The sequence below is a fragment of the Geotrypetes seraphini genome, chromosome 11 (assembly GCF_902459505.1).
Source record: "Geotrypetes seraphini chromosome 11, aGeoSer1.1, whole genome shotgun sequence".
Lineage (NCBI taxonomy): Eukaryota > Metazoa > Chordata > Amphibia > Gymnophiona > Dermophiidae > Geotrypetes > Geotrypetes seraphini.
Window position 1 is genome coordinate 137,459,400 of NC_047094.1, and position 15,627 is coordinate 137,475,026.

Below are 15,627 nucleotides of genomic sequence, written 5' to 3' on the forward strand. Positions count from 1 at the left end.
TGGTAGGGGGTGGGAATTTTAAGTGTCCAGGGCCTGTAGGAAAATCTCTCTTATGAATGTTAATGGAAAAAGGCATAGCAGAGATTTTTCAAGGGCCAAGAAATTTTAGCAGCTTACCCAGAGACCGCAGCGTAGAGGGAAAAGGCAGTTCTGTCATAAAGACGGGTGTGAAGACTTTTGCAAGGCACTGTCAAGTTGCATTTTATTCACAGTAATCTCAACGAACATAAATCTCATCCAGACTTACTTCAAATGTGTTAGAACAGCAGACAACATCTCGGCCAATTCATCCATCGTAGGGTACTGGTAGCTAAAACCCAAAACAAAATGGTCTTGAGCGAGGCCTTCAAAATGATTTAATGCACCAAAAGCGCCAATAAAATCAACGTATGGTAAGACTGAACATTCTCACTGCTGAGGGAGGAATGGGCTTTACCAAAGCAGATTATATTGTATATGCAGGTGCTACTTCCACCGCAAACCGCCAGAATCGACTGCCTCCGCAGATCAGATCCCTTGAAGGACTCCCCAGCTTTAGGAAAGCAATAAAAACATACCTCTTCACCTAAACCCTTGCCCTTGACCGATGGACTACAAAGACATGTAAATTCCTCGACAGATCCCTAGCATTCCAAGTGGGCAAATGGAACAAATGCCTCTCAACTCTCATCTCCAATTCCCCCCCTATTAAGCATTCAGGAAACCTACCTTTTTGACAAATTCCTCTGATTTATCCACCCTCTTCCTTGCCTCCTCCTCTGACCTCGACTCACCCCCAGACTCATCACCGCCGTATGTAACACAGCTATTTGTAACACCGCTGTACGTAACTTACAGCAAATGTAACTACTCTGTATATGTAACCTAGCTGCAAAAAATAACTTCACCGTAAATTTATCGTCTAAAATGTAAATGTAACATTACTGAAAATGTAACTTTGCTGTAAATGTACAGTCTCTTCATCTGTTAACCACAAAGAACTTCCATGGTAATGCGGTATACAAGAATAAAGTTATTATTATTATTATTATATTGGTACCAGAGAAAACCAAAAAAACTCTGTGGAGTGACGATGTTCCTAAATGGACTTTATTTGAAAGTATCAAAGGTACACTAAAATCATCCACATAAAATAATTCCATCCACATAAAAGCCTTAAAGGACCTAGTCCGCTAGGGATACAGGGCCCAACACGGTCCGCGTTTCGACAAAAAGTCTTCTTCAGGGGTCCCTGGGGCTCCTATAAAGGTGAACTGGAAGTGAGACACTGCTTGCCTCACTTCCGGTTCACCACACAATTGTTTCCCACGTACTCACCTTTATAGGACCCCCAGGGACCCCTGAAGAAGACTTTTTGTCGAAACACGGACCGTGTTGGGTTCTGTATCCCTAGCGGACTAGGTCCTTTAAGGCTCTTATGTGGATGATTTCAGTGGACCTTTGCAACTTTGACACTTTCAAATAAAGTCCATTTAGGAACATCGTCACTCCACAGAGTTTTTTTTGGTTTTCTCTGGATTTTCTTCTTTGTGGATATTTTGGGGTCAATTCCTTTTGTTTTTTTGCTTATTGGTACCAGAACCAGTATGTCACATAAGGAAAACTTGTACTGAAATTATGTATGTTTATTTAACCTGGAACCTGTTTTGAGCTCTTTGGGGACAACAGGACAGAAAATGAATTAAATGCCATATTTTTTGGTCTATAAGACGCATCTGACTGTAAGACAAACCTACGTGTAGAGGAGGAAAAACCAAGAAAAAAAAAAATTGGGTTGAGAATTTTTTTTCTTGGTTTTTCCTCCTCTACACATAGGTGTGTCTGGTGATCTGGTGCTGGGAAGCCTGAAGCAGCCTGCAACCTGCCCCCCCCCCTCCCCGGTACCTTTTTTTAAACTGGCGGCGGTCAGTCCAGTGCGGTTTCCTGCTGGATGGCTGCCTTTCTCGTTGCAGAGCAGCGCATAACACAGGAGCGCGACCTTTACGCTTCCTGCCTGGTCCTGTGCCACTCAGTGATTGGCTGCAGTCAGTTGACCAGGCAGGGACTAGGCAGGAAGCGTAAAGGTCGCGCTCCTGCGTTGTGCACTGCTCTGCAAAGAGAAAGGCAGCCATCCAGCAGGAGACCACACTGGACCACTGCCAGTTAAAAAAAAGGTAGCCGGAGGGGTGGGGGGGAATATTTGCTCCATAAGACGCACCCCTTTTTGGGGGTGGAAAAAGTGTGTCTTATGAGCGAAAAATACGGTAAATCAATCAATACTATCGTGGCCTTCAGGCATTTTAACAGCATCGAGAGATCCAAACAGTCAAAACGTGGGGACTTAGGAAATGCAACGTTAGAGTCAGAGGAAGGGAAGAAACGAAGGCATCGACCATTACATGGAGGGAAGGAAACAGGAGCATGAACTCTTTAATGAATTAAACCAGTAAATTCATGTCCGATCTTCCTTAGATGTCTTTATTTCTTTAAATTGTGATCTTAATTCTCTCCGTTATTTGTGGACTGTATATGTTTTGGGGTGTTTTTTTATAATGTTGTAGAAGTTTCATTATGTGAAATGTCAGTTTCTTTCTCTAAATACTTGTGTTTAAACAGCTACTTTTGATTGTAGATGTCAATAATTCAACAAGAAGAAAACAAGAGAATTAGACCAGTAATCACAGAAAAACAACTGTTGATGTCAGAAAAATTCTATACAGAAAGGTGCAATAAAATACTCTCTCTCATCTACCGGAAGCTGCGTAAATGCTATTTATTTCATGTGCTAAAGTTAACCAGGCATCAGTCTAAATACCAATGCCTGGTTAACTTCTGGGAGCCCCCAAAGACACAAGAAACTCGGTACTAGTTCCCAGACATGGTCCAAAATTGAATATTTGGGTCTAAGTCAGCTTTTCAATAATAATACTAATTTATTCTTATATACCGCCAAGCCATAATAGTTCGAGACAGTTTACAATAAGAAGTGCTGGACAATCAGAGAAACAGTCACAATGTAAAATCATCAAATACATGCATACAGAATAAAAGAAGGAAAAACAGTAAAATTCTTAGGTTACAAATCGATTAAACAATTTTGATTTTACTGATTTTCTAAAACTAAAATAGGATGAGGAGTGCATGATAATGTTGCCCAGCCAATCGTTCAATTTATCTGCCTGGAAAGCAAGAGTTCTGTCCAGAAATCTTTTATAATGATGGGCCTTTATTGTTGGATAAGTGAATTCTACGTGGAGGCCTATTAGAACAACCAAGTACGTAGGGGCCAAACCAAATATTGATTTAAAACAAAGACAAGAAAATTTAAACAAAACTCTTGCTTCCAGGGGCAGCCAGTGTAGTTTTTGATAATAGGGACTTATATGTTCCCATTAAAAAAAAAAAAAAAATCAATCGAACTACCGAATTTTGAATAACTCCGAGTCTTTGAAAGGTTTTCTTAAAAGTTCCCAAATAAATGATGTTACAGTAGTTAAGCATGCTTAAAATGGAAGATTGAACCAATAAACGGAATGATACTGCATCCAAATATTTTCTGATGGTTCTGAGTTTCCATAATATCGAGAAACATTTTCTAACCAATAAATCCGTGGGTTCATCGAAAGTAAGGTATCGGTCCAAAGTCACTCCCAGGAAAGTCCTGACCAGTCAAAGAAATCGACGAATCTTTCATTTTATCATTCGGGCTCGCCAGAAAAAATTGACTTTTATTTGAATTAAGTTTCAATTTAAATTTGGTCATCCACAATTCAATTTGCTTTAAAAATAAACGACAGATGATTCTTTAAAAACAAAAACACTAACCATTGCAGGCTCAATACTGACCGGCAAATTTCTAAGTCCCACTGTTCAAATAGACTTAAGATTGAAAGTCCAGCAGGGACAGACCCCTGCATATAATGTATCTAGTAGACCTTCAGAGAAGATTCTATTAGACTCCAAGAAATGTACCATTTAAAACACACGTTAGTAAAAAGGAGCCCTTCGTGTCTTACCCTGCAGGGAACGGAGGTGCCCCCTCTTGCTGACCTGGTGCGTCCACATGGCAGACAGCAAAGTGCTGAGTAATTTCATACATATCCTCAAAGTTGAAGAAGGTGTTAAAGCAGGATTTATCTGCAGGGTAGAAAAGAAACCAAAATTCGTAAAGATGTGGCAAGTCATAAGACCATAAGAATACCTTTACTGGGTCAGACCAATGGTCCATCAAGCCCAGTAGCCCGTTCTCACGGTGGCCAATCCAGGTCACTAGTACCTGGTCAAAACCCAAAGAGTAGCAACATTCCGGAATCCCAGAGAGTACCAAGATTCCAGAATATTCAGAGTAGCAACATTCCATGCTATCGATCCATGTCTAACTCCATAACTTTTCCTCCAGGAACTTCTCCAAACCTTTCTTAAAACCAGCTACACTATCCGCTCTTACCACATCCTCTGGCAACGCATTCCAGAGTTTAACTCTTCTCTTGAGTGGAAAAATATTTCCTCCTATTGGTTTTAAAAGTATTTCACTGTAACTGCATCGAGGGCAACCCAAACACTTTCCATCCTTCAAAACAAATTCTACATTTCAGTTCAAAATTTAAGAATACTCTTCCACACAGGAAAGCAAAGAACATAGAGGATGGTTTTAAAGTACTGGACTGGAAACGTATCAACTGACAGACAGACAGAGGACAGGGACAAATGGAGTAGTCACTCGTCCAATCAAATTTATAAATGAATTCCGATTACCAACCTATACAGCAAATTCCTCATTATACGAGTCAAATGGTTTTCTTACATTTTTTAACTATCAGTCTGTAGGGTTAAAAGATGGCAGACCAAAACAATTTAATTATTGAGGTTTGCAATCTTATATCCAGCCGAAGCCTCATTAATCAGAGTTCTAGGTGGCTTAACGGCAACATATTATTACATACAATTTTGAACAGAGTGAAATGTGATCGAATTCTACATATAGTCTAAGTTAATATAATCATTCACACTGTCTTTTTTTTTTTAGGGGGAGGTAACTTGTATTATTAGGCTCAGTCCCGGGTAGGGATTTCTTAAAAAGCCATGATTTCAGATTTTTGCAAAAATGTGTGCGTACTGTGATTTTGCGAATTTCAAAGGGAAGCGAGGTCCAGGCTTTTAAAAAAATTATTATTGCAATTTTAACATATATTACAAGAGAACTCTTGCTTAAGAAAAGCAGACAGAAACATTACAAGGAAATCTGCAAAATTAAACTATTTGCTACATTAAGCATTTCGGTTATACAGTGGTGCCTCGCACAGCGAACGCTGCACACAACGAACTTCATGTCATGATTCATACAACGAACTTCGTTTCACACAACGAAGTCGCCCGAGCTTCCACGATCGCTGCCAATGTATTGCATCCTTCCGCGCAGGCACTGCAGGCAGTCGTTAGTCACTGCGCTTAACGCGTTTCACATAACAAACTTGCTCCTGGAACGAATTAAGTTCGTTGTGTGAGGCACCACTGTATCTTCCTTAGACCACAATAGATTGGGGGGGGGAGGCATGATATTTACATAATCAGGAATAGGCTTAACAGCCGAGTCCCCTTCAACCAAACGACTGTTCTAGATTAACTAAACTTTCTCGACTGTCAATTTCTTCAAATCCAAAAAGGTTCATAACTGTTCAGGTGAAAAGAAAACATATTTTGCCATACTTTACATGGATAGGCCAAAGGAAACATTGCGCCCAAAGTCACTGTTTTAGTTCTCGTTGCCGTATAGAGAATCGCGCCTCCGGGAAAGATAGGTGGCGGAAATGTAGGCCAGGGTGCCTAACACCACTTCCAGCATTAGCCACGCCCATATTGGAGTTAGACTCCTCCAGAGGCGCGATTCTGACTTCTCTTTCGGCACCGGTAGGTGCATTAAATTTAAAGTTATTTGTCATTTCAAACGGCATTTCCCTATTAGATTAGGCGCCGGTAGAGTTTACCCCTAAATGTGTGGTATTAATTAATTTTTTTGGGAGGGGGGTGGGTCAAGGGCAGAGAATGGGCGTGACTATGCTAATCAGCTAGTGTCATAACATTACTGCTGAGCCCTTTGAACAGGAAGCAGGAAACGCTCTCTCATTCATTTTTTTTTTAAACAGTCAGACGCTAATACTGACATTAGCACACAGTGAGAAATTCAACAAAATAGAAAAATCCCCTTCTCTGTGTGCGATTCCTGGAACTGGGGAGTAGACAAGACTGTGTAAGCACTTGATTTAGCTCCAGCTAAGATTACTGAATACACCCAAGATGGCTGGAATTACTTGAAGGATCTTGTCAAGTGAAGATCTAGTGCACAAGTACTGGTTTAATGTAAAGAAAATGCCATCCATCTTGGGCTACATTGACACTGATAGTGTATAGAATAAACAGGATTTTTCAGCTGCTTCAAAAAAAAAAAAAGAAAAATCCCCTTTGACAGCCGCACTAGAAATGGCCTTTGTTGTTGCTGGTAGGTGCCAATGACTTGTGCTCGAGTCCTAGCGACTTGATGAATTGCGGATCTAAAAAGAAATCTGGTTTTTGGGCCTCCAGCATCATCTCCATGATTGCTTTCAACGTGTCCAGCCATCTGACTGCAGGTCACCCTCTTCACCTGGTTCCTTCCTTCTCCAATGATCTCTCTCTTCTGACAGTCGTAACTCCATCATTTGGGCTTCAAGTGATCTCTTCCAGAATCGATTTTGTTAGTTCTTCTGGCAATCCTTGTCCAGCACCAAAGCTCAAATGAGTCAGTCTTCTTTCTGGCTTGTTTCCATAGTGTCCAGCTTTCACATCATTAACTACTGAGAAAATGAGAGCGTGGACAAGTCTGATCTTTGTTTGGAGTGTTACCTTCTTGCCTTTGATTAATTTGTCGAAAACCTTCACTGAAGAGCAACCAAGTGCTTTTCTGTGGAGTATTTCCTCCCTGCTAGTTGCTTCTTTGTTTACGAAAGGAGATTGAAACCCTTTACAACTTCTATTCTAGAAATGGGCTTAGCATGTGGGAAAGTCCTGCATAAGGATATGCTAAGCACATTTCCTAGCCCAGCTTAGTAAAAGGACCCTTAATTTGTATAGACTGTATTACGTAAATTTTGTTTCTGTATGAATCAAGGATTTACTTACACATTCTATTTAACCATGGATTAGAAAATTGTTAACAAAGAAAACCATATCTGCAGACTTACAATTGAGGCCAATGTCGTGGTAAGTGAGAATGACTGGTCTGTTCCCTCTTGGGACGCCACGCATAGTGACATGCAGAAGTCCATGAGCAGTTTCAATGTCATGTTCCTAGAAAAGACAACCGTGGACTTTTCATTACTCTCTATACCAACAAATACATTTTATGATTTGCCCCTCCCCCCTCCTTTTACAAATCCACGGAAGCAGTTTTTAGCGCAGGAACTCTTTGAACATCGAGAGCAGCGCAGAGCATTCAGCGCACCGGCCAGCGCTAAAAACTGCTTCTGCGGTTCTGTAAAAGGGGGAATGTTAATTTTTCTAAAAAGGGGAACTTTCCATGATAGAATATTACAGGACTTACAAACATGTCCCAAAGATGACAAATATTTAGAAAACTTGGGAGATAACCAAAATTTTGAGCAGATGGAAAAATCTCTCCATTTTTCTTTGTACCTTTTACAGTTTTCCTTAATTCTAATTTGCTCTTCGATTTACTTTTTACAATCAACTGGATTTCCCCAATCCTATTCCCATTCTGTCCACCTAATCTCATCAGCAAAATTCTACAGGCGGAAAATATATTACAAAAGGAATGACTAACACTGGTATACTTAACCTCTGTCTCTCTCTGCCAGTTTGGATCATGTTGACATCTGCCCTGCACCTGTCCAATTTCCCAAGTACTGGAGTTCCTGCTTTGATTCTGGTCTGATTTTTTGCCATTTACAGAGACCCCTACCGTAGAAGTCTGGCCGGCATTGGTCTGACTTCCCAGCTTCTGAAACTGCTGTCAAAGCTCACTCCAGTTACAAGGCGATACTACTTAATCCAGAAAACAGCATTTCTCAGTAAATCATATCATTATTATACACTATTGAAAGAAGACTTACTTTTATTAAGATTGCAACACTCAATAATCTGAATAAATGAGCTGCTGATCTTGAATCTGGGTTAATTCCACAAAGTTGAACCCATCTCTTTCCAAAGATTAGAGAGCAACACAGCCACAATAGAAAAAGATTATCAGAGAGGTTTTGTGGTCCGGGAATTTTAATAAAGCTGAAATAGATGGCGTTCCTCCTGGATGCAGTAAAGTTTATCACAATATTCGTAACCCACTAATCTCAATGCAGATAAGCTTACATTTACACATAGAAGGCTTGGAAAGAATTCCACGAGCCACGCTCTGCGTACTTTCCCTGGCTTTCAATCTACATAAGACAGAAACATGACAGGAGATAAAGTAGTCTGCCCATCCGCAGAAACCATTATCTCTTTCTCTCTCCAAGAGATCCCATGTGCCTATTACTGCAATAAAAACTTTATTAGTAGCGTAGTAAATGACAGCAGATAAGTCACACTCATTACACCAATATTCATGGTTAAATTGTCTGCCCGCTACTGTCTTTAGGTTCCCACTGCTGGATTTGCCATCGAAGCCCTCTCCAGCCTATCTTAACCATCCTGTCACTGGAGCTTCTATCAAAGCCCTCCCCAGCTCATTCTACACCAAACCACCATATATGGGACACAGATGGTGCAGGATTGCCAGTACCAGCAATCCTGAGTGTGGATACTGTACCCAGGAGGCAGTGGCGCTGTGACCCGGAAGTGATTTAGAGGGGAACCAGGCTGGCGCTAATGAAGATAATACGGAGGTATGGGGTGGGGGAAGGGTGGCATGATGTGTCGGGGCAGTGCGGAGAGGTGCCAGCGCCCCCACCGGCTTGGCGCCCAGGGCAGTCTGCACCACCCTTACTATGCCACTGCCAGGAGGCCAGTCATCTTTTTCACCCTAGTTTTGGTCTTTATGGGGACAGGTAGAGTTATTGTTCAGTTTCCTTCTTTGTCTGGAAATTTTAACTAATAAAATCTAAAATCCAAATCTGGCACGTGTAAGCTGAATTCAACGACCAATAACCTAGGACTCAGGTCGCATGAAGGCCTTAGGACTTGTCAGTGTTATCCACATCAACAACATAGAAGTGAGGTTCATTACTTCGTATATGCAAAACGGATCCATTTGGAGATATTGCCTCATCTCAAGACCATGCATGCCTGCTTGAATTTTTCTGGGACCTTTTTAATAAGCTTCATTCTCATAAATATGAATTGAGAGTAACCTTTTGTGAGCTGATCAGTTATCTCCTGCCCGTGCAGTTCTTACCTGCCCATCAAAGTCCTGGAAGCTTCGAGCAGCACTCTGGAAACCAAAACAAAAAGCAAGGATATCAAAATCCCTGGGTTTACCAACCCAAGTCATCTAGCTTATAGCTAAAATTTAACTTAAAATTCCCCATCTCTGTGCATGTCAGATTAGAACCTTAAGCTCCGAGATCTTCAATTACTCTTAATGTTTGACTAAAACACCTTCGGTTTAATCTAATGCTTATGGACTTTTCTTTTAGGAAATTATCCAAACCTTTTTTAAACTCTGCTAAGCTAACTGCTTTTACCACATTCTCTGGCAATGAATTCCAGAATTTAATTACATACTGAATGAAGAAATATTTTCTCTGGTTTGTATTAAATTTACTACTTAGTAACTTCACTGTGTGTCCCCTTGTCCTTGTATTTTTAGAAAGAGTAAACAAGTGGTTCATGTCTATCTGTTCCATTCCAATATTTTATGGACCTCTATAAGGTGAAGAGTCCTAGCTGCTTTAGTCTTTCTTCACAGAGAAGTTGTTCCATTCCCTTTATCATGCCACTGTATCTTTTTTAACCATGTGATGACCAGACTTGTACAAAGTATTTCCAAGATTATTTTTTATATACCACTCGTGAGTGAACCAAATGGTTTACAGCATAGAATATGTAACATAACCACAAACTTCAATAAAGTACAGATCAGATAAAGTCTTAAATAGGGTAGAAATGCCAGCAATAAAGCAACATCAACAAATACAAATTACAATTCAAACATTCAGAAATATGTTGTTGAAAGCTTATAGTATTTTTCTTTCTGCCTTGATCCCAGGAGGCCTGGAATTAGGGAAGATATGTCATTTGATAAGGGCCATGAGACTGTCATGAATTGGCCATGAAATGCATTCTTAACGCTGATTGAGAAGGTGGGATCTTATCATGGAGCGATGCAAAAGCATCATAACATTCTCATTGTTCTCATTCCTAATGTTCTAAGCAGAGGGTTTCAACATTTCATCAACGACGACACCTAGATCATTTTCCTTGCATCATGCTGTCCTCTCTTTACGCCACCTTCGTACTGTGAAGATACCACACACACTTTAAGAACATAAGAACAACTATACATACATCAGCTGGCTCTCCTTTATCCAGATGTTTATTATGCCGAGCTAAATGACGGCATTTTTCTGACAAATCATTTATGCAGGTAAGCATGTTTTACCCATATATAAAGCTTCCAAATTAAACAAAAAATCTGCAGCTGATAAGCTACCTTTCTCTTCAGTACATCAGGAATCAAAATAAGTAGACTGTATCTCAAATGAGTGCATACAAAGTTTAGGAACTACAAAACAAAGCTTATGAATGTACTGTTTGAAAATAAATTACCGTATATACTTTAATATAAACCAAGGTAACCTTTTTACCCCAAAAGAGGAGGAAAAAAGGTTGACTCGAATATAAACCGGGGGGGGGGGGGGGGGGGCGGGGGTATTAATATTAAGTGCAGTGCCTTGCCCTGCCAGGCTCTGCATCCTGTTCCCCCTCCCTCGCTGCTCTGCATCCAGCCCCCTCGCTCCCTTGCCAGTCTCTGCACCCAGCCCCCCTCTCTCCCTGCCAGGTTCTGTACCCTATCCCCCCTCCCACCCAATGCCTTGCAGTCCTCCACCATAAGTCCTGGTGGTCCTCCTCCTGTCTCAGCCGATTCTAAGAATTTTTACCTCCCTCCTGACTCCCACACGTACCTTTAGTATCCCTGGTAGTCCAGCAGTGAATTGTGGCAGAAGCAACCTTCCTTCACTCCTGCCTGTGCAGATAACTCGCGGCATCCAATCAGCTAGCGGCTCTGCTTAGACAGAAGTGAAGGAAGGTCATTCCTGCCGCGGTTCACCGCTAGACCACCAGGGATACTAAAGGTACGTGGGTGAGGCGGGAGAGAGGCAAAAATTCTTAGAATCAGCTGGGACAGGAGGCGGGAGGGATCCCTCCTGTCCACCATTGGACCACCAGGTCTTATGGCAGGCCCGGCAGAGGTTCGGGAGAGGGGTGGGTCAGCACTGACCCAAATATAAACTGAGACCCCCATTTTTGGGCCATTTTTTTGGCCCCAAAATCTGTTTATATTTGAGTATATACGGTATTACAGAAATTCAGTCTGATTATACCTTCATGGTCAGGAGGGGTTTGATTTCTGTCAGTTGCACTTCTTGGAGTTCATCCATGCTGGAGAAAGCAGGCTATCAAATTGCAAAATGTCAAAACTGCAACACAAAGAAAAAGCAGAGAAAAGCCAAACCGATTCATTAGCACAGAGAACGTCCCTTCATAAAAAGTGAACACGAAACTGCACTCCGCTGTTACCCCCCTCAAGTCCTCTGCCTGTCCTCAACCTCTATCCCAAGCATATTGGAAATTGACCCAAAGTGGAGCGGATAAAAGCCATCTTCAGCGTTGCTTCCCACAAAGCCAATAAGAAAGCAAACCCCAAGGGCATCCCTCCTTATTGTAAAGCTCTGCACTATTCCCAATAGAGGCCAAGGTTAACGATGCTGTGGTAAAATCAGACGACTTCCCAGCGCTCTTTTAGGTGTCCTCTACTGACAACAGAATTGATTTGATTCTGATTAGAAAAGTTTAATTCAAGTATAGGCAACTCTGGTCCTTGTGTGTCACAGGTAGGTCAGGCTTTTAGCATATCTGTAATGAATATGCATGCGATATAGTTGCATATTCATCATGATTATTTTCAAAACCTGACCTACCTGTGGCACTTGAGGACTGCAGTTAACTGTTCCGTTTATACAGATATGCTAATGTCTTTATGCCCATATTCACCTATTTTGTATTTGGATGTAATGAGTAGGGTGAATGGGTGGGGTTGATGAAATTTGTTCCAGCGTCATTTGGGCTCTATCTCCTGCCTCTGCTATTGTAGTTTATATTTCCATAATTCAATTAAAAGAGTTGAAATAGGATTGATCCGGTACATAATGTGGCAGAATAGCTCTTCCAGAACTCAAACTAAAGTTCTGATCCTGTGCAGCCCTTCCTACCAGCATAAAACCACAGCTCAAGCAGTTATGCAGTTCTCAAAGAGGCATGAGAGTGTGCCTGATTAATTCTGCTTGCCAAATAAGCAACTTTGCTTTCTCCATCAACAACTCATACCCGATGAACCAGATCTACCACAGCTTTCAGTAAACTGACTATATGTGTAAGAATGGGCAATCAACAACGAACTCTACCTGAAGCCAAGCAAAACGGAGATTCTTTGAGTTCCTAACACAAGTGAGCAAATACCTGACTTCAAAATATCTCTTCAGTTTAAAATGCTACTAATATCTCATTGAGAATATTGTGTACAATTCTGGAGGCCGTCGCTTCAAAAAGATATAAACAGGATGGAGTTGGTCCAGAGGAAGGCTACTAAAATAGTGTGTGGTCTTCCTCATAAGGTGTATGGAGACAGACTTAAAGATTTCAATATGTATAATTTGGAGGAAAGATGGGAGAGGGGAGATATGATAGAGACATTTAATACCTATGTGGTATAAATAGTGTGACCATATGGCTCCAGAAAAAAGGGGACGGATTGAGACATCCGGGTTTTACTTCCATTGAAAGCAACCAAGATGTCTCAATCTGTTCTCCTTACTTCCATTGCTTTCAATGGAAGTAAAACCCGGATGTCTCAATCCGTCCCCTTTTTTCTGGAGCCATATGGTCACACTAGGTATAAATGCATATGCAGCGAGTCTCTTTCATTTGAAAGAAAGCTCCGGAATGAGAGGAAATAAGATGAAGTTGAGGTGAATAGGCTCAGGAGTAATCTGAGGAAATACTTTTTTTCCTGGTGGAAGAGACAAAGCCTGTTGCAGAATTCGAGAAAGCATGGGCCAGGAGGGAGGAGGAGGAGCTAGTGGATGCTGCGGATGGTTTTCTCTGTAGTTGCATAGAGGACATCTTGCACCTCACCTCCTCCCATCTGGATGACTGTAATGTCACCTACTCTGGTCTTCCAGCTTCTTAAGATCCTGACTCTTGCAACTCCATCCCTCCCTCCCTCCCTCTTCCTTTCAGTTGTGAATCCTCTGCTCCCTGGCTTCTGGTGGCCATCAGGGAGTTGCCAATCGCACTGACGGTGTTCCTTCCGTCCAGGGCTGCCAACGTTTCCGAAGGGCGCCCAATTCTTTGTCTCCTTTACCTGGGTTCCTGAGGCGTCCAAACTTCAGTCCGCAGTGCCGGCTACGTCCAAGCCTCATTCCCATGCTCCAATCGTCTCTCTCGCTTTCACAAGCCTCGTTCTGGAGCCCTAATAGCCTCTCTCCTCATCCAAGCCTCATTCCCATGCTCCAATAGCCTCTCTCCTCTGCCAACCCTCCAATCGCTTTGGTTCTAAGTACATTTCAAGCCTCAATCCCACGCTCCAATCGTCTCTCGCTTTTGTACAAGCCTCGTTCTGGAGCCCCAATAGCCTCTCTCGTCTGCCGACCCTCAGTCTGACGCTCCAATAGTGTATCCAAGCCTCCTTCTAGTGGCCCAATGGTTTCTATCAGTGCTGCCAAGCCTCTTTGTTTTTGCAGCTGTTTTGGAAGGGTTCCTGCTGATCTCTCTCCCTTGAGAGCATGATGAGCTTTTTATGTTGCCTTAGCTGCTCTGCTCTCAACCCTGTATCTCCAATATCTGTTTTCTTCTTCCCTTCCCCCAGTCTCCATCCTGACTTTCTCTTGTCCCTCCAGCCTCTTGCCCACCTTTTCTTAAGTATTTATCACTGTGGAAAAAAAAATCCTCAAAATAAAAAACTTAAATGTGAGTACAAAGAAATTAACAGCTGCCTCCATCAGTAAATAAAATACAGGTTAATGGGGCACTTATTTCATGGCTTTGAGCAATGATAATGCATATTTAAACACATATTGGACCAGGGTAGTCGGGCACAAGGGAGGGAGAGGTAGAATCAAAATGGTGACAGGCCTTTTTTAATCGCAATTAAGCATGATTTAAAAAAATTAATATTCCTGCAGCCCAAATTCTTATCATCTAACCATATAATATTGCACCCGTGACCCTACACTACACGCATGCTAATGGGATTGCACAGCCTCCAATTCATTCATGTTGGATCTTAAATACCTCCTTTTACATCGATAAGGTGAATGCACTTATTGTACCCTACACTCATGACCCTAAAAAGCAGCCTACAATAAAGTGAAAAAATATATATATTCAATAAGAGAAAAAAGAACAGAAATAAGAAAATACTATACATTATTATGCCTTTTTTATGCTATTCTGTTAACATCTTTTAAATTCACAAGGATCAGGGACATTAATTCCTCTCCATGGATCCAAAACAAGAAACTACTCAGAAGGAATGGATACCAGCAATCACATATTAGGAACAATCACATATTAGGAACAAGTGGGAAAATGTACATGACAAGGAAGATCTTAAACCGAACCCTAGATGCCACTGGTGTGATAAGGTCATACCTGCCTCTACCCTCAGTATACCAGCAGTCATAGCAAGGGCCCTATGTTATTAGAAACTGAATTTCAGTGGTCAGTTCAGATTAACCATGGCAGCTGCTGTTTTGACTGAACTGGATATTAAAGCAGTTTACACAATATTAGATTTACCATATGGATCCAGAAAAAGGACAAATTGAGATATCCAGGTTTTACTTCCATTGCTTTCAATATCTCTGTGGCATTAATGTACAGGAGAAAAGTCTTTTTTAAATGAAGGAAAACTCTGGAAGGAGAGGGCATAGGACAAAAAGGCTCAGTAGTAGTCTAAGGAAATACTTTATTTACAGAAAGGGTGGTAGACATGCGGAATAGTCTCCTGGTAGATGTGGAAGACACAGAGACTGTGTCTGAATTAAAGAAGGCGAGGGATAGGCACATGGGATCTCTTACAGAGCGAAAGAGATAATGGTTACTGTGGCTGGGCAGACTGGATGAGCCATTTTGATTTTGTCTGCCATCATGTTTCTCTGTTTCTATAACCATAAAGTTCTATGACCTCACAATGTAGGTGTAAAGAGCCTTAGCCAATAGGGAGAGGAGGAGATAGTGGATGCTGCGGATTGGCAGACTGAATGGGCCTTTATCTGCCATCATGTTTCTATATCTCAATCCAACCTCCTTTTTCTGCAGCCATATGGCAACCCTACATATTATATACTGGTCCTTATTTTGTACCTGAGGCAGTGGACAGTTAAATGACTTGCCCAGAGTTACAAGGAGCTGCAGTGAGAATCAAACCAGGTTCTCCTG

General features: G+C 41.5%; 1 protein-coding gene across 3 annotated transcripts in view; it reads right to left on the reverse strand.

The window, feature by feature from the left end:
* NDRG3 (NDRG family member 3) overlaps positions 1-13,670 on the reverse strand; it is a 31,885-nt gene extending 18,215 nt beyond the window's left edge. For all 3 annotated transcript variants that reach the window (XM_033915045.1, XM_033915044.1, XM_033915046.1), the window contains exons 1-6: positions 13,550-13,670; positions 11,511-11,606; positions 9,362-9,397; positions 7,197-7,302; positions 3,996-4,116; positions 248-310 (exon numbers count right to left, since the gene is read on the reverse strand). In XM_033915045.1, coding sequence (XP_033770936.1) covers positions 248-310; positions 3,996-4,116; positions 7,197-7,302; positions 9,362-9,397; positions 11,511-11,567 — 383 coding nt within the window. In that variant the 5' untranslated portion in view covers positions 11,568-11,606; positions 13,550-13,670. The remainder of the gene's footprint in view (positions 1-247; positions 311-3,995; positions 4,117-7,196; positions 7,303-9,361; positions 9,398-11,510; positions 11,607-13,549) is intronic.
* Between the last annotated feature and the right edge of the window lie 1,957 nt (positions 13,671-15,627).